The sequence below is a fragment of the Molossus molossus genome, unplaced genomic scaffold (assembly GCF_014108415.1).
Source record: "Molossus molossus isolate mMolMol1 unplaced genomic scaffold, mMolMol1.p scaffold_m16_p_14, whole genome shotgun sequence".
Lineage (NCBI taxonomy): Eukaryota > Metazoa > Chordata > Mammalia > Chiroptera > Molossidae > Molossus > Molossus molossus.
Window position 1 is genome coordinate 4,013,204 of NW_023425349.1, and position 23,089 is coordinate 4,036,292.

Genomic DNA, 23,089 nt, shown 5'->3' on the forward strand with positions numbered 1-23,089 from the left:
GAGCCGGGCCCTGCGCCGGGGGCTCCGTCCAGGCAGGCCAGTGCGCCCTGTGCTTCGGCATCACGCTCCCCACGCTCAGCCCGCCTCTTACACACGCTGCCTGTCCTTGTTCAAGGTTTGAAGGAGAGAATGTGGGGGGGGTTAGGTACGATGTCACCATACCAACCCCCACCCCTTTTCTTCTTTTTCTTGTTCTCACGTCATTACGGCCCCTCACAGTTTTGTACCGTGGGCCTGCGTGATGTGCGGCCATGGGGAATGCCTCCTTGGCGATGTTCGTTTACCTTCTGGACGTCGAAGGAATGAACGGAGGCTCGGATGTGCCTGGGTACTGCCTCCCAGTGATCATGCAGCCACCGCCACCACAGGCCGTTGTCCTTCACCGAGTGATCGCTGGGTTTCAGGGACTGTTCTAAGCACTTAACACCTTATTTACCCCAACAGCCTTCTGAGCCAGGGCAGCTGTCGTCTTCGCTTCAGAGAGGTGGGAAGGAGGCTTGGAGTGTTTCCTTACTTGCCAAGAACACCAGAGCTCGTTTTATGCCCCTTGCACCGTGCACGCGCCTCCTCCATTGCCTCAGACCGGGGGACTCATGCTAGGGAGGACACGCTTGCTCACCCACTGTCCGTTTTTGACCCCGTAATGGCTGGGAACACAGTCAAGAAACTAGTAGGATGAGAACAGACCCAGCTGCTGCTGCCGCTGCCATCATAACAATGGATGAATGAGGTTAGGCCTCCAGAGAGAGCCACGCGGGAGGCGCGGGAAGCGTCTGCTAGTGAGAAGGCACCTGATCTCCGGGAGTGGTGGACGGTGGGGCCCGGCGGCCAGGATGGCGCTGGCGGAGTCAGGGATGCATCTACCATGTCCAGGAACCTTGACTGTGCCATCTTCTGTTTCTGCGTGCTGCTGCTGGGGCTTGGAGAGATGTCATGGTTAAGACAGCAGGCCTCCCATTTTGACCAGTCACACTTGAAAAATACCCCTTGAAATGATTTAAACTTAATTTCTAACATTTTGTTTTGGAAATACTAACCTCAAGGGTCTTTGTTCTCTACACTAAAACTTAATCTATTTGGAAAAACTCTATTTGCTCTCTGTAGAAATTGACTGGACACGGCTCCTGTGAATGATACGGGTGCTGTTATCCCTGCACACTGTAAAAATGAACTTTGAAACAGTTGGGTGGGACCCAAACTGAAAGTGATGCATGGCTTGAAAGCGGGCTAGTGTAGCGCGATGGTTCAGTGTCTCCTGGTCGTTGCGCACAGGCTTCAGAGATGCAGGTTCGGTTCTTTAAAGTTTCATTTTTAGACTGGAAACTTTCTCACGTACCAAAATAGATGAATCAGGTGCATTTGAATCAATGCTGAAATGTCATCCACATCTGCAGAATGAAAATCATTAGCCAGTTACTTGAAATCCACACAAAATGAAGCCATCTCGCCGTGCACTTCACCCAGACTTTCCTCTGCACTGAGGGTGGGATGCTGGGCTCTCACAGGAGTGTGTCCCGGGATTATCATTTATATTCCGAAAGTGTTTCAGAAAATACCGAAGCAGATATTAATTGAGCATGGGCAGCACCAGCCTGGATTGATTTCAGGATGTCCAAGCATACATTTAAACACAGACTCATCATTTCTCCAGAGTCTGTGCTTGAAAATAGATCGAGAAGATTCCTCAAAACCATGTGGCATCATTCCAATTACATTTAAGCTATGACCAGAATTTATTGTTGGGAAATCGAAAGTGGATAAGAATATTGTTAAAACTACAATGGGAAAATACAGTGAACACTTTTTTACATGTGGTTCTTAAATCTGTCTTTTGGAAGAGGTGTTTTGTGGTGGTTTTTTTTTAATGTTTTTATTATGTAGCCACATTTTAAAGGTCTGGGTCTAGGAACAGAGCATATTCAGAGGCCTGCGTTCTAATCCCAGCTTTGCCTGCAGCCTGCTAGAAGGCTCTCAGCCAGGCAGCCAGCCCCTCGGCGCCCCGGTTTTCCCAGAGCAGGGAGCTCGGACTGGGTAGCCTCTGCCTTCCGGCTTTGGAGTTATGTGATTCCTTTGAGGGCTGTGATTATAATTCTTAAATCTGTCAGCTCTTGGGATGTATTTCTAAACATGAGTTGATTCACGGAAGTCCTTCCTCGTGGAGAAAACGTGCAGAAAGGACTCTGGGTACGTGCTGTCGTCTTTCAGCGCAGCCCTATTAGCCGCAGCGTGTCCGCGTTCCAGTGGCGTGCGTGGGCTCTGCTGTTTCAGGTACGAAGGGTTGTAGAAAGCATTTCCCCAACTCCAGATGCCTCAGCTAGCTAACGAAGGCAAAAGTTCCCGCCCGTACCCTGCTGCCTTCATTAGGCCTGGGAACTCCAGAGGCCAGTGGCCAGTCATTATTTACAGTGGAAATCTGGAAAAAGTCCTGTTTGCCGGAGCCATCAGCAGGCGCTTGGAACCTTCACGGAAATGATGAAACGGCTCGGAGTTATGCTAATCAAGTTGAAATGCTTTACATTGTTCAACAACAAATAAAGCTGCTGTTTTGAACTCAACGGAGAAAGAAACCTTTGAATTAAGGCTGAAAAATGCCCGGAGCATTTGGTGCAGGGAAGAAACACTGTTGTCCAGTTGTGATGTGTATGACCCAGAGCCCTCCCCATACGTGTTGCCACAGGGCTGATTTCTTGCCCGCTGTGGCACGTGCGGCCTATTTTAACGACATGGGACAGTTTGAATGTCATGAGTTGTGCCCAGTGGGCAAAGCCCTCACTTATACTAGAGGTTCAAAAGTGTTGAAAAGCCCTGGCTGGTTTGGCTCAGCGGTTGGAGCGTCGACCTGCGGTACAGAGAGACTGGGTTCGGTTCCCGCTAAGGGCACGTACCTCGGTTGCAGTTTGTCCCCGGCCCTGGTTGGTCGTGCGGGTGGCGGCCACTCAATGTGTCCCTTTCACGTCGATGTTTCTCTCTCTCTCTCTCTCCCTCTCTCTCCCTCCCGCTCTATCTGAACAAAAAATGGAAAAATGTCCTAGGGTGAGGATTAAAAAAAAAAAAAGTGTTGAAAAGCTGTTTAACCCCCTTGCTTTCCTTCTCATTTGGAGCAGAACAGACCTCTGGAAGGGCACATCTCTGGTTCTCCTGAACCTCGGCAGGAATATTGCAGTGGGATTAGGCAGGTGTGGGTGTTCACCGGTGCCTCTGCAGCGGTCATTCCGTCGCCTCCCGCAGCCTGGCGCTGCTAGCAGTCCTCCCAGTTGTCACTTTGCCTAATGTTGAACCTCAGGGTTCCTGCTGGAACGCCCTTGTCATTCTCACCGACCAAGCGTGATTGATCCGGCTTAGCTCAGCAAGTGCCATCTGCCTGTTTCAGAGGTAACGGTGTCGCCTCATCGCTTGTGGAGTCTGTGTACCCTGGTGTCCTCTTCGGTGCACACCCTGCAGTTGTCTTCTGTTCCCATTCACACTGGTGCTGCACCTGCTTTGCCAAGCGGACTGATGACCTCTTTACACGTCACCTTCCACATGAACACAATTCCACGCATGGTGTAGACTCACTCACAGGGTGATTCTTAGCAGCTTCCTTGGACACCTGTGGGATCCGAGCAAGAGAAACTGAGCTTGTCCCTTCATTACGAGCTATGTCCCTAACTCGTGAGCAGTCTGCTCTGCCCACTGAAGTGTGTGTGTGTGTGTGTGTGTGCGCGCGCACGTGCGCGCGCGCCACTATACAAGTCAATGAAGTTACAGCCTTCATGGGGTGAGTGTGTATGGTGATATCTGGAGCATTAAACAGAGTGATTTATACAACGTAACTGAGTTACAGCTGCATCTGTTCATTGGAGCATATCTTCTGTTTACAGGAGTGGGTGTCTGAAATTTAAGAATTTTAAGACCTGCCCTGGCCAGTTTGGCTCTGTGGTTAGAGTGTCGGCCTGCGGACCAAAGAGTCACAGGTTCGATTCCGGTCAAGGGCACATATCTTGGTTGCAGTTCGATCCCCGGCCCTGGTTGAGGTCTTGCGGGAGGCAGCCAATTGATGTGTTTCTCTCACATCGGTGCTCCTCTCTCTCTTCCGCCCTCCCACTCTGTCTGAAAATCAATGGAAGAATATCCTCGGGCGAGGATTAAAAAAAAAAAAAAATTAAAGAAGAGAAAAAAATAACTTAAGGACCTAGATGCTTATACTCCTAGCTCCTATTTCTAAACTCATCAACATTTAAGTAATTGTTTTTAACTATTTTATTCTGAGATCCTCAAGTGAAAGACTTATTAGTTACGTGCCCTTTAATTACACTTGCCCGCTGAACACCCTCGCCAGCCACGTTCGAGCAGCCTGCTCGGCCACAGTGAAGATTCCTTGTGAACCCCAGTGGGCCGTCTTTCCTGTCAGTTCCCTTGATTACAGATGTGCTCTTTCCTGGGGTTCTTGTTAAGACAGTCATCTTTAGTTCTAAGACCTGGTTGCAGTAGTCCTTTCTAATTATAAGTTTCTTCAGAAATTTCTAGGAATGCCCCCAACCCCCAGACAGTGACAAAGGCTATACGTTTTATGCCAGTACTTGGAATAGTTCTGCTATTAAAATACTGATGGATTTTGCTAAGATCCATCAAGTACATTAGATTCCAGTTATTTCAAAGGTTAAGGAATGGGGTGTTCTGATTGATTGAATTTTCTAGAATAATGACCACATGTGCCATTCGAAGACGGATAGCCTTTAGAGCTGTATAATTGCCTTCCTGTGCATATAGCAAGCTCTTAGGAAACGTGTGTTGCATTGACTAGAGCTGGAAGGACCCTTAGAGATCATCTAGTACAAAGAAGAGAACCAGAGCCAGAGAGCTAGATGGCGTGTGCACTGGCCTGTGCATGATGTGACTCCAAGGCCTGTGCTACGCCCCTCCCGCCCCCTCCGCTCCAGAGCTGTAGGGGCCCGGCACTGGCCTTCCCGCGCTGTAGAGCGGAGCAGGCCAGTTCTCATCGCCTAGAGTCCCAGAGGGCTCCAGTCTTTGCCTTGTCTCCCCGGGACTTACGGAAAACCACTTACTCTGGCTCCCAACCGTTAACATTTGAGATTAATGCAGAGATTTCAACATATTCTAAACTTTCTTTTAAAATCAATCTTAGCCCTGGCCGGTTTGGCTCAGCGGTTAGAGCGTCGGCCTGCGGTCCAAAGAGACCCGGGTTCGGTTCCCGCTAAGGGCACGTACCTCGGTTGCAGTTTGTCCTCGGCCCTGGTTGGGTCGTGCGGGTGGTAGCTACTCGATGTGTCCCTTTCACGTCGATGTTTCTCTCTCTGCCTCTCTCTCCCTCTCACTCTAACTGAACAAAACAAAACCAAAAAAAAAAAAAAAAAATGTCCTCAGGTGAGGATTTAAAATCAATCTTATTAAGGTGTCATTTACATAAAGTGCACCCATTTTATGCTGAATAATTATTCCATTGTTTGTGTATACCACAAGATGGGTTGATTTCTGATGAAATCCAACTTTGCATTCTGGAATATATTTGATCGTGACATGTTGTCATTCTAATGTACTCCTGGATTCTAGGTGCTCATGTTTTGTTAAGGAATTTTGTCTTTGTTTCTGAGGAATATATCATTTGGAATGCTTTTGTCTAGTTTCAGTATCAGGGTAATGTTGGCCCCATGAGATGACTTGAGAACTGCTCCCTCTTCCTCTGTTTTGTAAAAGAGTTTCTGTACGATTGTTGTTATTGCTTTCCTAAATGTTTGGTAGTGTTAACCAGTGAATCCATGTAGGACTAATGTTTTCTCTGTAGGAAGGTTTTTGATAGCAAATACAATTTTTTAAAAAATAGATATTTAGATTTTTATTTCTTCTTGTATCAGTTATCTAATTGATGTCTTTCAAGGGCAGTGCATTTCATCTAAGTTGTCGAATCTATTGGCATAAAGTTGTTCATTATATTCTCTTAATAGCCTTTGTTTCTCATAGCCTTTTTTTTTCTTTTGTTTTGTTTTTATTAATCTTACCCGAGGATATTTTTCCATTCATGTTTGGATAGAGTGGGGGGGGGGGGAAGGGAAGAGAGAGAGAGAGAGAAAGAGAGAGAGAGAGAGAGAGAGAGAAATATCAATGTGAGAGAGACACATCGATTGGTTGTCTCCCACACGACCCCGAACAGGCCGGGGATCAAACCTCCAACCCAAGTATGTGCCTTTGACCAGGAATCAAATCCAAGAGCCTTCAGTCCATAGGCCAACGCCCTAACCCCTGAGCCAAACTGGCCAGAGGTCTTATTACCTTTAACATCTCTGGTCTCTGAGTGATGTCTCCTTATTCATTCCTGATATTGTTAAATTGTCTTTTTTCTTTCCAATGCCTGCCTTCCTTTTTAAAAAAATCCTTACCTAAGGATATGTTTTATTGATTTAAGAGAGAGTAAGGGCCCTGGCCGGTTTGGCTCAGCGGTTGGAGCGTCGGCCTGCGGTACAGAGAGACCCGGGTTCGGTTCCCGCTAAGGGCGCGTACTTCGGTTGCAGTTTGTCCCTGGCCCTGGTTGGTCGTGCGGGTGGCAGCCACTCGATGTGTCCCTTCACATCGATGTTTCTCTCTCTCTTCCTCTCTCTCCCTCTCGCTCTATCTGAACAAAAAAAAAATGGAAAAATGTCCTCAGGTGAGGATAAAAAAAAAAAAAGAGAGAGAGAGTAAGGAAGAGAGAGCGAGAAAGAAAGAAAGAATACTCAACATTGATCAGTTGCCTCACGTACTCGGCCCAACTGGGAATCAAACCTGCAACCTCAATGGGTGATGCTCCAACCAACTGAGCCACCCAGCCAGGGCTGTTTACCTGCCTTACTTTAAGGAGGTTTCTAAACTCAGTCACTTACAACCACCTATAGGATTTTTGCCATAACTTTTGATCAGCTGTTCTATTATTTGCATATTTTTCTTTAAATAAACTCATTTAAAAAACTTAGCCTCATTCTGTCCGGCCGGTGTAGCTCAGTGGTTGAGCATCGACCCATGCACCAAGACGTTGCCAGTTCGATTCCTGGTCAGGGCACATGCCCAGGTTGTGGGCCTGATCCCCAGTGCGGGGCATGCAAGAGGCAGCCAGTTGATGTTCCCGCTCATCGATGTTTCTGTCTCTCCCTCTTACTTCCTCTCTTTCTAAAATCTATAAAGGCAAAAAAAAATTTTTTTAAAAGAACACTTAGCCTCATTCTAAGAAGTGCTGTCTATGAACTCACAGGTTTTATTTGCTAGTTATATGTTTCTCTGTGTACACATATATTTAAGTTAAAAATGTTCATCTGTAGATCACCTGATGTCACCTCCCGTACCACTTTGTGAGTGTGCCTGTGACACCTTGGAATTTGTTAGTCTAGGGCAAATGTGAATTCGACAGTGAACTTAGAGAAGCAAAAGCAAACTCGCCCTTGGCAGTAGTCTGAGGAAGAACGCCTCTTGCCTGCAGTGTGGGGTGCTGGACCCCCCTGGAGAAGGGGAATAGGAGGAGCAGGCGACAGCTGGGTAGTGTTTCTGCAGCAGATCTTCCCAGCAGGACTGTGCTGTTCTGTTGGACGCCTGGGTGTCCAGACTAGCCAGGGAACACTTGTTACATGTGTCGGGGTGGAGTAAGTAAGCAGAGTGTTTGTAAAGTTTTATTTTGTTATCAATTAGAATATTCACAACACTGTTACCCTCAATTAATGTAGACATTTTTCAGTTTTCCACAGTTTTAATTCCAGCTGGGGACTACATCTTCCAAAGGTGGGCAGATGAAATACAGGGGCAAGAGGAGGGTGTGGTTATGGGACACACAGCCCCTCCCCCAGTGAGAGAGAGGGGAGGGGGCGTGGCAGAGCTGTGAGGAAGGATGTCCGGTTCCTGATCACTGCTGGCAGAATAGGTGCTCCGCTCCCCCTTCCCCCTTCCATTCTGTCAGTACCTGCCTTCGGCCCAGTGACAGGCCAGAGGGCGAAGGACCCCCGATGAAGCCCGCACTGGCAGCCTGTGGGGCAGGGAGAGCCAGAGGGGAGGGCCCGGTGCTCTTTCTGTAAGGTGGTAGGGGCGGGAGGATCGAGAAACAGTGCACACAAAACAGCTGTTACTGCCCCCTGCCGCTGGTAGCGCCTGAGTTGTCATAGACGACTTCTGCCACCACCCCGCTGTGTCCCTTACACTGCTGCCCACAGCTCTGCTGGGTCGGGGGCGAACCACACCTTCATCTCTGCAGGGGTCCTTGGTGTTTGTTGTTCTTTGAATCGTCACAGCCACCCCTACAAACCTACAAATCGAATCTGGCTAGTGCCTGCCACTGACCTGCGGGCTTGTTGATGTCACCTCTGCCTTCATTCGGAAAGAATAAAATGAACTGCCCTTACTAACTGCAATGTCGTGATGTGTTCAAATGAGCAGGAAACCTCAGACGATGTTTATCTTCCCTGCCTTTATTTGTTTATTTGTGTGTGTGTGTGTTGGTTTTTTCATATTTATTTATTTTTGTTACAGATGTTTCTCCTTTTCCCTATGTCCTTGGTTATGCATACATGCATATAAGTTCTGTGGTTTATCTCCCCCCGCCACCTCTTAGGTTTGTCAGTCTGAACCCCACTTCTGTGTTCAGCTTGTTTTGTTCGTTATATTCCACAAATAAGTGAGAGCATGTGATATTTGTCTTTCTCTGATTGCCTTGTTTCACTTAGGATAATACTCTCCAGGTCCCTCCATGTCATCTCAAAGGATAAGAGATCTTTCTTTTTTACAGCTGCATATTGTTCCGTTGTGTACATGCACCACAGCTTTTTTATCCACTCATCTACTGATGGGCAGTTGGGCTGTTTCCAGATCTTAGTAATTGTAAATAGTGCTGCTATGAACATAAGGGTACATATATTCTTTCTGATTGGTGTTTCAGGCTTCTTAGGGTATATTCCTAGAAGTGGGATCACTGGGTCAAATGGAAGTTCAATTTTCAATCTTTTGAGGAAACATCATACTGTTTTTCATAGTGGCTGCACCAGTCCGCGTTCCCACCAGCAGTGTGCTCGAGTCCCCTTTTCTCCACACCCTCGCCAGCACTTGTAGTTTGATGATTGTTGATGGCAGCCATTCTGACAGGTGTGAGGTGATACCTCGTAGTTTTAATTTGCATTTCTCTGATGATTAGTGACGTTGAGCATTTTTTCATGTCTCTTGGCCATTTGTTTGTTTGTTTGTTTTTTATCCTCACCCGAGGACATTTTTCCATTTTTTGTTCAGGTAGAGTGGGAGGGAGAGAGAGGAACAGAGAGAGAGAGAGAAACATCGACGTGAAAGGAACACATCGAGTGGCTGCCACCCGCACGACCAACCAGGGCCGGGACAAACTGCAACCGAGGTACGTGCCCTTAGCGGGAACCGAACCCGGTCTCTCTGGACCGCAGGCCGACGCTCTAACCGCTGAGCCAAACCAGCCAGGGCTCTCTTGGCCATTTGTATGTCCTGTTTGGAGAGGTGTTTTTTTAGGTCTTCTGTCCATTCCCTGCCTTTAATGCTTATGCTTCAAGCAGTTGTCTGGGATGGACTGACTGCGGCTTTGTATTCCTCCAGACTCCAGCCTAGTTCCTGATCTTTCTCCCGAGAAAGGCAGCGTGAGTGTGCAGAGCAGCAGCGCGTGTGGGTAACTGCCTGCTGGGGACAAGGGTCCGTGCACTCCCCTTCTCTTCCTTGTGGGGGCCACGTGCAGGAGAGCGCCTCCAGCGCCGTGTGCAGGTGAGGGCCCGAAGCCGGGAGAGACTCACTTGTCCAAGACCAGGGCAGCGTGAGACTGAGAGCCTGGGCCGTGGATTCCTGAGCCCTGGCCTCAGGCCCGACCCTCGAGAGCCCGCTGTGTGCGGACAGTGTGCCGGGGCTGATGGCAGGGAACTGGATGGACAGCTCCCACCCTGTGCAGTTTCCAGTCTTGTGGAAGAAGTAAGCATTAAACAGTCCGTTGTCTGGATGTGCGGGGTAGCTTGTGACACAGGTTTGAGGGACAAGGGTCGGGTGCCGTGAGCGATGGCACAGGGCCAGTCTTTGCCTGGGGCCCGGGAGAGGACTGCGGAAGGGTGGTGTCAGCGGAGGTCTGAACGGTTAGACAGGAGTGAGCACTCAGAGCGCGCAGGCAGGAAGCTTAGGGGCGCCTGCTTCTGTTGGTTCCTGGTCCTCGCTGTCATCGCGAGCCTGCCTCCCGGAACCAGCAGTTCTGCGTCCAGCCTGTCAGAAAGGGAGGTGGGGACACCTTAATGTCCACAAACTCTTAGATGACACTTTCTTTCACTGAGAATTATTTAATTGTAAAAGAAACAGTTACAAAACAGGGTTCTGTTTACTCTTTGTTCTTTATTTAGCCTTCATCTAATCCGTTAAATCAGCCCGGTTCCCCAGATGTTAGTGAGTATCGTAGGCCAGGAGAGACTGTCTGATGACTGAAAGTAAAACGTGGAATCGCTGTTATACGAGCATATCTGTCCCGTGAGAGGAAGGAGGCGGGTGTTTCCTAAAACTGCTGGGCATTTCTGACTGCTGCCCATGTCTGCCTCGTGCACCTTATGACCGGAACAGGTCGCGTGTTCTGGTGGCCGGCACTCCTGTTGCACATCTCTTCATGTGGTCTACCATGTATGCTCTCAGGGACACGCAAAAGCAAATGGGAACAGAATCTTGCTCTGCATACGTGCAACAAACTCTGCATCTGGAACTGGGCACGGCGTTAAAGCATCGCCTCGGAGCAAAACCTGAGCCGGCCGGTCTGCACTTAGTAACCGTCCTCGCTGTCTCCAGGTGGACAGTCACCATGTGATTTGCTCCCACATGCAGCCCCGCCCACCTGAGCTCCAAGTGCCGATTCCCCAGATCTGAAGGGATGGCTGATTTTAAGGGATGGCTGATTTTAATAACTGTCGGTAATTGGTGTTGCTGGAAAGCTCAGTGTGGGTGTTTTTCTTGTTTGCTTTTTGTTCCTTTGTAACATGCCAGGACTCGCAGAGAAAGTAGATGTGAATGAAAATGTAATTCTTTCCCAAGTTTGATACATGGTTTAAATGCTTTAGGGAAAACGGACCCACAGATATGTGAATACATTTAAAGTGCAAGAACAGAAATTTAGAACAATGTCTGCCTTTTAGTTATTACTAAAAAATAAAATGCAAAGCAGGTATTTACTATTTTGCCCCTTCCTGTTACTTAGCAACTTGGTACATGAATTGCGAGTCATAAAATAAAACACCCAACCAGAGAATGGAAGGCAATTTAGCTTAGCTGCCTCGTTTCCCTGGAGCGGAGCCTGTGGCCTTGCAGGAGAGTGTGTGCAGCAGACGCAGCGGAGGCCCTGCGCCTGGGCTCGCCGAGGCACCGCGGCCTGCCCGCGATGGTAGCAGGAGGGGAGATCACAGATCGATTCCATCTTGTTAATACGCTGCGGAAACATTTCTCAGTTGTCTTATAAAAGTCCCGGCATGACACTGAAATCTCCTTTTTCCGTGGAGCCCTCACAGACCTAATAAATGCACTGTGGTGTGCAGGAGAGCCCTGGAGTGGGCAGTGAGACACAGGTGCCGTCTCCGCGAGCAGGTCACTCAGCCTCCTCTTTCTGCCATTTACAGAATAGCAGTTTACCCGCCCGTCTTAATTCCGAGAGCAGGCGAGAGATCTGATGAGATAGAGGGTGCCAGAGGGCTTTGGAGCCAGTGCAGTGCCCACTTTCCCGCAGCAGGGAGCCTGGCTGACCGCCGCAGAAAGCCCCTTGCAGCCAGCTGCTCCCGGCTTTTCTGCCCGTAGTATTTGATACCATTCCCTGAACACAGTCATTGTTTGTAAAGGATTGTAGGCACTCAGTAAATATTTACTAAGAGATATAATAGGGACGGCTCACAGACTAAACTCTGCTCCTCTAAACCATGTGTCAGAAGAGTTCTGTTCTGTGGTAGTTTACCATGTGTTCTGCTTCATACATGCCCATGAAGTTACTGGGCAGCTTGACTCCCAGCAGAGAGGGAAGATCTGTCACACTTCCGCATGTGGTGGGGCTTTGTGCGTTAATTTCCACGTGCAGAAACGTAGGTAGCTTTTGTTGGCTTGTCCGGTGCTTCTCCTAAGTGTGTTCGGTTTTCATATTTACATAGTTCAACCTGCATAAGCTGCTGAGGAGGGCGGGAGAGCCCCTTCTGCTTCTGCAGCCCGGCCAGTTGCATCCTAGGAGGTGAGCCTCCCTAACCTTGACAGTCCTGGCTCCTTGGTGCGGAGTTTCCATGGCGAGGTTGTGACGTGTGTGCATGTCTGTCCTTGGATGAGAGTGCACAGCAGGTAGCTGTGGGGGCAGGGGCTGTGAGGGAGGGCGAAGGTGGAGGAGCCGGCCCAGCAAGTGCTCTTATTTCTGTCACACAGCCGGTCTTGACTGTGATGTGCAGTTTAGAACATCCTTTTTTCTAAGAGAATGACCAGAAATCTTTCATAGACAAGATACAGATATTTTATAAACCTGAGAAGTTTGACCTAAGTTACCAGTCTTCTTTCTCCAGCACATTGAGGTCGATAGTTGTTTCAGGCAGTTGGATGCCCGTGAAGTCATTCAACAGCACCCCCCCCCCCCCCCCATTCCCACACACTGGCAGAGCCCGCTCGGTGCCGTCATCCTGGGCGGTGTGGAGGGAAATCTTACTTACATCGTTTCAGATTGTGCAGATGGTATCCACTGGGTCACCCTTGCCTTGCCCCAAACTGGTTCGTAGCACACACATTCCCAGCGCTCAGGTTTGTATGGCTGAGGAAATGAACAGTACGTACCGTACACTTGTGTGCGTAAGTGCTAGTCAAGTCTGGCTGGAGCTGCTCGGCACCTCACTAACATGGGATCACTGGCCGGAGTCCAGATTTGTTGGTGTGTTTCTTTTTTCTTTTGAGGGTCAGACTTTAGAGAACTAAACCATCTGTCCAGAAAATTATTGTAAGGCTTTAATAACAAATAGTCTGCAGTATATTGTAATGTGTGGACTAGAAGATTAGTTTTGTAGAGCCGCATCTTTAGAGATGCCTTCCACCTTCTGGTCTGCTGTCACTTTGGTCCTGATTTGGTAGCACACACCTTGGACTGGTGCTTCGCAGAGCTGAGGAGCTCATCAGAAGCTGCACTTCAGCGCCGACACGCCCGCAGTGCGGTGCACGGCTTCTCGCTCCTGCTTCTGGGAGGCGCCGAGCTCCCGCCAGAGATGCGGGCTCCGTGCGGGTAGTGAGCCTGGGGCTTCGCCGGCTCTGCTGCCTCCTCGAGGTTGTCAGTGGAGCTCTCTGGCCGCCCTGGCTGCTGACTTCCCATGACTCACGCAATGGACTCTCCCAGCACCTCAAATCTGCTAGAACTTGGCGTTTTAGTTGTTCCATAACTGCCTAACCTGAGTCCACGGGGCTGACTTTCAAGGTCCTGTCTGCTCAGCTTGGCAAATATTTAAGGAGTGCGCAGAGGGTACCAGGCCCGTGGCAAGGTGATAGGATTCAGCATTGGAGGAGGCCATCCTGCGATGCCGTGGGGAGTCCTTTTGGGAACATAGACATTGAACAAATAATCACGGGGAAAATTGCTTAATTACAACTGAGACAGGAGACACAGAAGAGAATTAAAAAGTGCATAAGGGTGAGACGAGATGCATTGCTGATGGGGGCCCAAAGGAGTGTCGGAAGGCTTCCCTGAAGAAGTGTCGTTGAAATTGGAACCCACAGGCAGGAAGCATGAGCAGGACTGCCTGGACATGGGGCGGAAGAGATTTCGAGCAGCACCCTCCAGGCAGAGGATGCAGACTGCTCAGTGGGCAGGTGGCGCAAGCCTGCTCAGGGTCACTGGAAAGGCGGAGGCCAGGCCAGGCTGGAGCAGTGGCAGCAGCTGGACCACAGGCCTCCTTGGCCCAGGAGGACTTGAGACCTGAGCTCAGCATTGAGCTGCGCCATGCCCAGCGATGCAGAAAGCTGGAGCTTCAGCACGGCACCATGAATGTAGCTGTGGGGGCAGCAGTGGCTGCGCTCGGCCAGAGGCCTGCTGAGGTCATGCGTGGGAGCAGGGCCTTGACTTTGCTGGGAGGGCTAATAATGAGAGACAGTTGATTGAAAATGAACAAACGCTCACCTTGGACTCTGTCATGGAAGCAGTGTTAAAATTATTAGAACCATTAGATTCATTGTACCCCCTGGACTCCTATAACAAATTTTTATTTCTGAGATGAAAATAGCCTTATTGAAAAATACAATTTCCCTTTCAGAAAGGAACAAAGAAGAAACCAGATACCTCGATTCTAGAGCAGATCTAGAGCAGCTATCCTGAACTTGGGGTCTGAGTGGACTTGAAGGGGCTTATAAACTGCAGAAAATGGTCTGTAAAATTTTGTGCGGACATGTATTTCAATTTTCAGTACATTCTCAAAGGGATCTGTGACCCAAGAAAGAGTTAAAAGGCTGCTAAGGAATCAGGGAAGCCAGCAGTCTTCTACCTGTCTGCAGAAAGCCTTTGCCTTGGAGGAAATATTTGTGTCGCTCCACAGGCGGAGGGGGTGATTGGGTGGAGACACTGCAACACTGGGCAGTGCAGTGGGCAGGATGCCTGGTGAGGAGGTCCAGGGCATGGACGCAGGCCACCTCGTGGAGGCGCCACGGAGTCCCGATTGAGGGGATGCTGAGTGAGAGGACCTCGGGGTCCTTAATTCTCTGATTAAGGACATCCAAAGGAGCAGGCCGAGCTACTTGAAGAAAATCAGAAGAGAACAGGTTGGAGGGTTTCAGAAACCAGTGTGAGGAATCTGAGTGTCCTGCTCGTTTCTGATGCAGCGAAGATGGTGAAGTAGTCAAGTCAGGAGCTAAGTCCCAAGGAAGCCCTTAGAGACTTCGAGAAGAATTATTGGGGTTGTACTGAGGAAAAATGCATTGGAAACCATTGAGAGTCTGGCTGTAACTGGGGAGCAGGACAGGGAGATGGGATTCTTTCATTCAGGGGTGGGGAACCTTTTTTTCTGAGGGCCATTTGGATAGTTACAACATCATACCCGGGCCACACAAAATTATCAACTTCAAAATTGGCCTGCTGTGTTTGCTCAGGCTAATTTGGTGAGGCGTGTGACGTTAGCTGTCATTTTCACGGGCCTTATACGGTCCGAGGGCCAGACATTCCCCACCCCTGAATTGCTTGAAAGTTAATTTTCTGCCTGAAAATACTCAAGTGATGAGTCACACCTGATGGGAAGGCGTGATTTCGAGGGGTCTGTGTTCCTAGCTCGGTTCTTGGACTCTCAAGCCCACTCATCTGCTCGCTGGCAGAACACCTGGAGGAGGGCCCAGCCGTTCTCCGTGGGGAAGGCCTGCGTAATGTGAACAGGGACAGCCATGCCTCCCAGTCACTGCCGTTAACAGGTTGACAGATATGTGCAAATTGTGACTCATTGCTCAATTTGGCACTAAATTAATCTTTCCACGTCGCATCTGCTCAAGTGTAAGCTCATCACCACCGCTGTGTTACTGCTTGTTTGCCTATATTCCAAAGGTAAAAATTAAAGTAATTCGATCCTGCTACAGCACGGAGCGGAACGCACGGTGACGCGTGGGAGGAGAGCACGCTGTTCCTACCTGTCCTCAGCTCTGCACGTGAGCTCTGCGCAGCCGCGGGCTCGGCCTGGGGGCAGCGTCAGGGCTGACCTGCCAGAGAGGGGTGCTGGGCAGCCCCCTGCCGGCCGCCCCGGCAAGAGGGAAGTGCCCTTTCTCAGCACCGCGTTTCTCTCAGCTCTCTGGCGGTGCGTTTGTGTTTTGAAAGTTGGGTCTGCTTGAAAATGAAGTGTTTTGATTTTTTGTTGCTAGGATTTAGATACTGTTTTCCTCAGTTAACGATACAGCGGACTCTTTCTCTTTTTGGCAGACACACAGCGTCACCTGTGAAAAGGACATTTGCGTCCCCTTTATGTTAGGCTTGTGAATGAAAAAGTCTCCTTGAAATTATTTCTGCTTGACAAAAATCTTTGGGTTGAGTTGACTGAGCTTTCTCTGACATCACTGGCTGAGAAGAAAACAAAAATACCACTCAGACCTCTCCCCTTTGCTGAGCCGACGGCAGGTGTTTCTCCTAGGACTCCCCTTCCACCGCCTTCCTTTCTGTGCAAGTTGAGAACTCGTGCAAAAGGAGCCCGTAATGCCAAGGAACACGTGTCTGCCCAGGTGGAGCTCTGGGCCTTACCAAGGGACCCTAGAAATCCACACACCCTGCTTGGTTTCTGGAACCTTCCTTAACTTACTCATTTCCCTATTTTCCTAGCCTACTAAAGAGACAAGTTTTCTAGCAAGTATTTTGAAACCTTCAAGGTGACCGGCACAGGGAGAGCAGGATTTCGAGGTCACCTTCCTACTGAGTTCTGCACGTTCATTTGCATTCTGCTGTCCTGAGCTATGATGGCTATTGATTGAGGATTGGTTCAGAAAACATCCCCTCCCCCTCTCATTAGCATATACTTAGCAGTGACCTCCATTCATACAGGACAGCAGACTTTCGCTTCCTGCTGAGTCTGAATTAACTGGGTGTAAACCACACACAACGGATTTCGAAAAGAAATACGCAAATGTTTCCAGTGACCTGGTGTAAATTTTTTTGTTGTGAATCCTCACCCTAGGATATTTTTTCATTGATTTTTAGACATAGTGGAAGGGAGGGATGGAGAGAGAGAGAGAAACATCAGTGTGAGAGACACATTGATTGGTTGCCTCCCGCACAACCTCTACCAGGGCTGGGGATCGAACCCCGGACCTTTCGGTTCGAGGGCCGATGCTCTAACCGCTGAGCAAAACCAGCCAGGGCTTGACATGAAGTTTGCCATGTGTCTTTCACCATTTCGAGAAACATAAGGCAGCAATGAAAAATGTAATTTCCTCCTTTCTTCATCTTTTCACCTTCTGTAGCATTTGAGCTGAGCACCAAGGTCATATATCATGCAGCTATAAATCTGGAGGGGGACTGTGGGCCCTGAGGTGTGGTTTCTTAATCAACATTTCTTAAGCCATTTTAAAAACCAGCAGAATGAGCCCGGCCAGTGTGGCTCAGTGGTTGAGTGTCCACCCATGCACCAAGAGTTCACTGGTTCGATTCCCGGTCAGGGCACATGCCCAGGTTGTGGGCCAAATCCCCCAGGGGGGCATGCAGGAGGCCACCAGTCGATGTTCTCGCTCATCGATGTTTTATCTCTCCCCCTCCCTTCCTCTCTCTCTAAAATCAATAAATGAAGAAAATCAGCAGAATGGGGCCTTACTTTTAAGAAATATCTCTTGTTCTTTCTGAGCTAGTTTGCTTTTTACTGCTGTATCCCTCTTTATGGTCCTTCCCAGAGATGGAAGACAACTGTTTGTAGTGAATTCATAAACGTCAGCTGCACACGTGAAGAGTGTCAGTCCCCCAGCCCTCTGCCCCAACGCAAGCAGCCCCCAGTGCACCTCCGCTCCTCCGCGCCCACCGCCCTCCCTTCGGACCAGTGATTCCTTCTCACCACTGCCTTCTCTCTCTCCTCTGCCTTCGTCAGCTGGGAGTGCAGAGCTGCACTCACATTCCCGGAGGAAAACCTGATAAGCTAATCAGTAGGATTACTCTCTGACTTTCATGGCTGATGCGTCGTGTTCACTTTTTAGACAAACGGCATTATGTTGTCTGCTGCCTCTCAGGAGCTCTAGGTTTCGGGCTCAAGGCTTTTCATGTTGTGAGTGGAGAGCTAACCTCCCTCTTCCCCAAGAGAACAGAGCTTTTATACGTCCCCGATCTAATGGACATGGAATTTAATTTGTCATATCCAACGGATAGGAATCCACTGCACAGTACTTAATGGATAGTTTTGCATCTCGGCTATTGTATTATGCATCCCTTCTGTGACCAGCGGATTAGGTGCTGAGCACAAATGCTAGTGTGATTTCATTCTCAAAGAATCTGAGCCAGCCCCAGCCCTGTCGCTGCTATGGCTGGCATCTTCACAGTGAGCCCGTGCTGGAGGGAGTCCGTCCATTCTGCGGAGAGAGGGCATTTTTGCAGAATGGGTTCACAGTGTACCAGGAGTATGTGCCAGCTGCCATGCTGAGCGCTTCGGTCAGCTACCTCAGTGATTGTTAAGCCTGAAGAGATACGGGTTCCGTTTGGGCCAGAGGGACGGAGGTCTTCCTTTCGGAGGAATGTCCCCAGGACGAGATGGAACTGATGGAGCGCCTCATACATGTGGCTACAGTGAGAGAAGTTGGCGAGTCGGGTGCAGAGTTCAGGGATGAGGTTTTAGGAGGTGCACAGGATACCAGACAGGAGGAAACCAGGCAGAACAGGAAGTTGTGCAGGGACATGGTAAATGTGCCCACAAAGTATCTGTGTAGATTATACAGTGTCAACATTCAACACCCACTGAAGCAACAGTGTGGTGTAACTTGAATTACTTAGCATCCTGCCAGGAAAACAGGAATGGCTTCAGGTTCTCAGGACAGAAGGGATTTAGCCCAGGGAGCTGGTGGTTCTGGTGGCTGAGATGAGACGCCAGACAGGAGACAGTGAGGTGACCAGAGCTGAGCAGCAGCAGGGAGGGGCCTCTTACACTGACGGGCGTGCAGAGGAGCCTGTGGTGGAGCGCAGTGGCCAGGAAGGTGGCAGAGCTAAGCTCCGACCAGGCCGTGCCTTCAAACGAAAAGGCAAACACTGACATTAAACACACGTTGTGTAGAAACACCAGAGCGGTCACTAAGAGATGGTTGACTGGAAGGCAGGTGGAGGGACGGGGAGTCATTTTTTATAAAAAGCCATGATATCCCATTTGCCTTCTTGAAAATGTGTTTCATTAATGAAAATTTAAATTGGAAGGAGAAGTCTAATACACTGCACACTTGTATTTCTTTGACTAGGGTTCAGTTCACCCACACGTGTTTCTTTTTCTCACTTAGGTATGTTGATGACGTGATCAGCCGCATTGACAGGATGTTTCCCGAAATGTCCATCCACTTATCCAGACCCAATGGAACATCAGCAATGCTTCTGGTATGTTCTGCCTGGCCATCTGTAGGGTCGTGTGGAAGAAAATTGGCCTCAGGATGAAATCTCTGGTTCTGTGTTGTATGCTCTGCAGAGTGGGTGGAGGTCCTAGGTTGATGGTGAATAGCGTATTGCTCTTCACTGGTGTTCTGCAGGTTTAAAATGCCACACTCTGAGCCCGGGCTGGATTTGCTCAGTGGTTAGAGCGTTGGCCCGCTGAGCAAAGAGTCACGGGTTCGATTCTGGTCAAAGGCACATACCTCAGTTGCGGTTCATTTCTGGCCCTTGTTGGGGTCGTGCGGGAGGCAACCAATCAAGGTGTCTCTCTCACATTGATGTTTCCCTTCCTCCCCCCCCCCGTTACTTTGTCTGAATATAAATGGAAAAATATCCTCAGGTGAGGATTAAAAATAAATAAAATAAAAATAAAATATAAAATAAAATAAAATAAATAAAATGCTGCACTTTGAAGCCTTCCGTGTAAATGGAATCGCCCAGCCCATCTAAACCAGAGAGGAAAGATCCTATAAGACCAGTTCACCGGTGCATCAGTTCATGGTGTTTTGGTGAATATTTTGTGTCTTTGTCCCAAAGACAAGAGTAATGCTCAGCTGCTGGGTCCCGCTAGAGACAGCACCCTCTTCCAGCGGAGCCCGCGTGTGTGGAGAACCACTCGTAAAACCTGTTTAAAGAAGCGTTCTGAGACCTCACCACTGCGGCTCCAGGTCCGCGGTGTCTGCTGTTCGCTGTGAGCACGTTGGCCGCAGAGCCCCGCTGACGTTGTGTGTGCGTGAGTTCCCCGAAGACAGGTGTGTTTGGGAACTGCGGTGGGCAGCTCGGCCGAGGCCCCGCAGCCGTGTGCACGTGGGGAGCCCCCCACGAGCGCCGGTGCTGAGGAGCCGCCACGTCTCACAGAGAATGAATTCACTGAGTCGAGGGACGGTTTCTGATGGGTATGGGGGAGTCTTTTACAGTCTCATCGTTTTCTGCTGCCTTGGGGCCTCGTGGGAACAGCCCATACCTCAGCATTTTACTTCGGCAAACTCTTACAAAGAGCAGTCACCCAGCTGCGCTGCTGCTCGCTCCCCCACCCCCAGGGCAGCAGGGGCACGTGCAGGTGTCTGCAGAAAGGAGAAGCCGGCTTGTTGAATGTGTGATGTTTCATTTGTGGGGGGAGAGAGATCAGTGAGGTTTAGCTGGGTAACGTGCTGCTTTTCTTTAAGTCTTTTAGTTAAAGAGCACAGTGAATGAGAGAATGTGATGTTCTTCCAACAGAAAAAGAAAACATTTTGTGTCTGTCTACAGAGCAGGAAATGTTTCTGTCTCCGTTCAGCAGAGAAAGGGTCTCCATTTTAAGACCCTCTAGACCCAGCAGCTGAAACAAATCCTGCGTTCAGCTGTCTGACAAGGACCTCGCGTTAATGAAGACAAAATCGAAAGTGGTTGGTGAGATAGGTTTGTTCGAATCAGTTCTGGGTCGTCGAGCTTCCATTTCATGATGAAGGCAGGAATTCGGCATTGGCGGGAGTGGGCCGAGGGAACTGGATCGTAGGCACACAGGTCCAAGGCATTGGCGTGACTTCCGCCTGGGAAAGCCGGCTCTGACTTCACAGCGGCCTCATCTGCTTTCTCATGGAGCCTGAGTTTTCATGGACTGATGCGAGAGTTTAGGGGCTCAGTTCAAGGGGAATCCCACTTTATATATGCCGTTTTACCCTCGTGAGTGGCCAGTTCAGATCGCTCTGCTAGTTGTACCTTTGGGAGGTGGAGCTTCTCTACAGGAATAGCATCGGCGAGCTGACTTTTCCACGATGCTATTTTATTAGACTGCAGGCCTCTAGGCCCTTTGCTGCTGCCACACCCATCTCTGAAGTTGAAGGGGATTCTCACCTGGAATGACCGGCAGCTGCCCCTCCCCTACCCCCCTTGCTGGTCACCTGTTCCCTGTACTGTGGGCAGCAGGGCCCCTCCACAGAAGACCCGGACAACTGCCGCCCATCCCGTGCTGTGCGCATACAGCCAGGGGTGGGGTGGCCACACCGCACAGCTCTTGTGCGTGCAGTGGGGGTCACTGCCGGGGCGCGTGGCAGGCGGGAAACAGCAACCTGCGAGATGAAAGAACGTCACCGTGCAGAGCCGGCGCTGCGGGCGCCCACCCCCTCCAGGCACCCGGCACCAGTGTTCTCGTTCTGCAAGGCAGTCCTGGGCGCGCAGGGCACTGTTCCCAGCCCCCAGATGCTCGTCCCCACCTGATGCGGCCCATGCTGGTGGCAAGTATGAGCTGCACTACCAGCCACCAGGCCTATCATTTTTTTAAGTGTATCATGTAGTCTGAGATACACAAAGGAACATGTGTAGTGTATGTCGGTTATAGAGCGTGATGAGTGTGTAACCCTAGTCCGGCCTCCACCCAGAGTCCCCACCATCCTGGTGACCATCCTCTGCTCTTCCTTCGGGAAGTGCTGACTGCCACATGGACGTGCGTCCCTGAACCGTGTGCCCTTTGATTGTGTTCAGCCCTGACCGGTATAAAAATGGTCTCCTGCTGTGTGCATTGTTTCTGTGATGGACGCCTGTTGGGGTTTGGGGGCTTTTTTGTTTTTGTTTTTGAATCCTCACCCGAGGACATTTTTCCACTTTTTTGTTCAGAAAGAGTGGGAGGGAAAGAGAGGAAGAGAGAGAGAGAGAGAGAAACATCGACGTGAAAGGGTCACATCGAGTGGCTGCCACCCGCACGACCCAACCAGGGCCGGGGACAAACTGCAACCGAGGTACACGCCCTTAGTGGGAACCGAACCCAGGTCTCTTGGGACCACAGGCCGACGCTCTAACCACTGAGCCAAACCGGCCAGGGCGGGGTTTGATCTGGTGATGTGACCATCTTTGTTGACATGTACCAGTCCATCCTGTCACTGTTCCCACTTTATTCTTTCCCTGACCCTGCATGTTGGGTGGTTTCTGCATTTGCTTTAGTCATGGGGCGTGAGCATTCTGGTACACACACCAGAACCATGGAGCCAGTGCAAGCTGGGGGTTGGGGGAGGACGCTGGGACCAGAGGCACAGGTGGCTTTTTCCAAAGTGCCCTTTAAGCTCTGAAGAGTAGTGGATAGCCCTGGCCGATTTGGCTCAGCAGTTAGAGCGTCGACCTGCGGTCCAGAGAGACCCGGGTTCGGTTCCCGCTTAGGGCATGTACCTCGGTTGCAGTTTATCCCCGGCCCTGTTTGGTTGTGCGGGTGGCAACCACTCGATTTGTCCCTTTCACATCGATGTTTCTCTCTCTCTCTGTTCCTCTCTCTCCCTCCCACTCTACCTGAACAAAAAAATGGAAAAATGTCCTTGGTGAGGATGATAAAAAAAAAAAGAGTAGTGGATAGTGCCCACACTGGGGTGCGCGGGGCTCCAGAAATGGCTGTGCTGCAGTGGCCTGGCTTCCATGATTGGCGTGCTCTGCTGTTTGGCGATATAGATGTCTTCTGTTTGGGCGTGCTAATGTAGAGGGGTCTTTGTATTTTTTGTGCACACACATGGGAAAATGTCATAAAGTCATTGAACTCCAGAGCCCATGAACAAAGGCAGATTTTGCTGATCCTGATTTGGTTCCTCCCTCCCCAGGGGTCACTGCCAGGGAGCAGCAGAGTGCCTCAGGTTCCATGACCTGTCGTTGGGAGGCCCAGGGCATCAGCCTCAGTCTCCTCGTGATACAGAAGGGGCAGAGGGAACACGAAGGATAGACGTGGCACCCTTTAAGGCGATGGGGGTCCATTTGGCTCTTCTAAAGCTGAACCAGCCTATCCTTGTTGGCCCGGAGGTATCAGGGCCTCGGAACCCATCGGAAGTGCAAGAGCTGTGTCTGACCTGGAAACACGTGTGCATCCTCCTCATGGGCACGGACCCGCAGAGAGTGCGCGTGGGGGACAGGCGGGGCAGGGCACTCAGTGAACGTGTGCTGAGTGGACACAGGGGAGACAGATCGCAGCACCCTTCTCGTCCACGTGTCGGGTGTCCATGTGGCTGCGGTGGGGACCTGCTGCTTGGAGAGGAGAATAAGGCATTCATACCAGGTTGATTGCAAAACTGTCAGGACATTTATTGC

General features: G+C 50.0%; 1 protein-coding gene across 5 annotated transcripts in view; it reads left to right on the forward strand.

The window, feature by feature from the left end:
* The window catches only part of MED27 (mediator complex subunit 27), a 178,759-nt gene that overhangs the window by 102,053 nt on the left and 53,617 nt on the right, over window positions 1–23,089 (forward strand). For all 5 annotated transcript variants that reach the window (XM_036260792.1, XM_036260794.1, XM_036260793.1 and 2 more), the window contains exon 4: window positions 18,907–19,000. In XM_036260792.1, coding sequence (XP_036116685.1) covers window positions 18,907–19,000 — 94 coding nt within the window. The remainder of the gene's footprint in view (window positions 1–18,906; window positions 19,001–23,089) is intronic.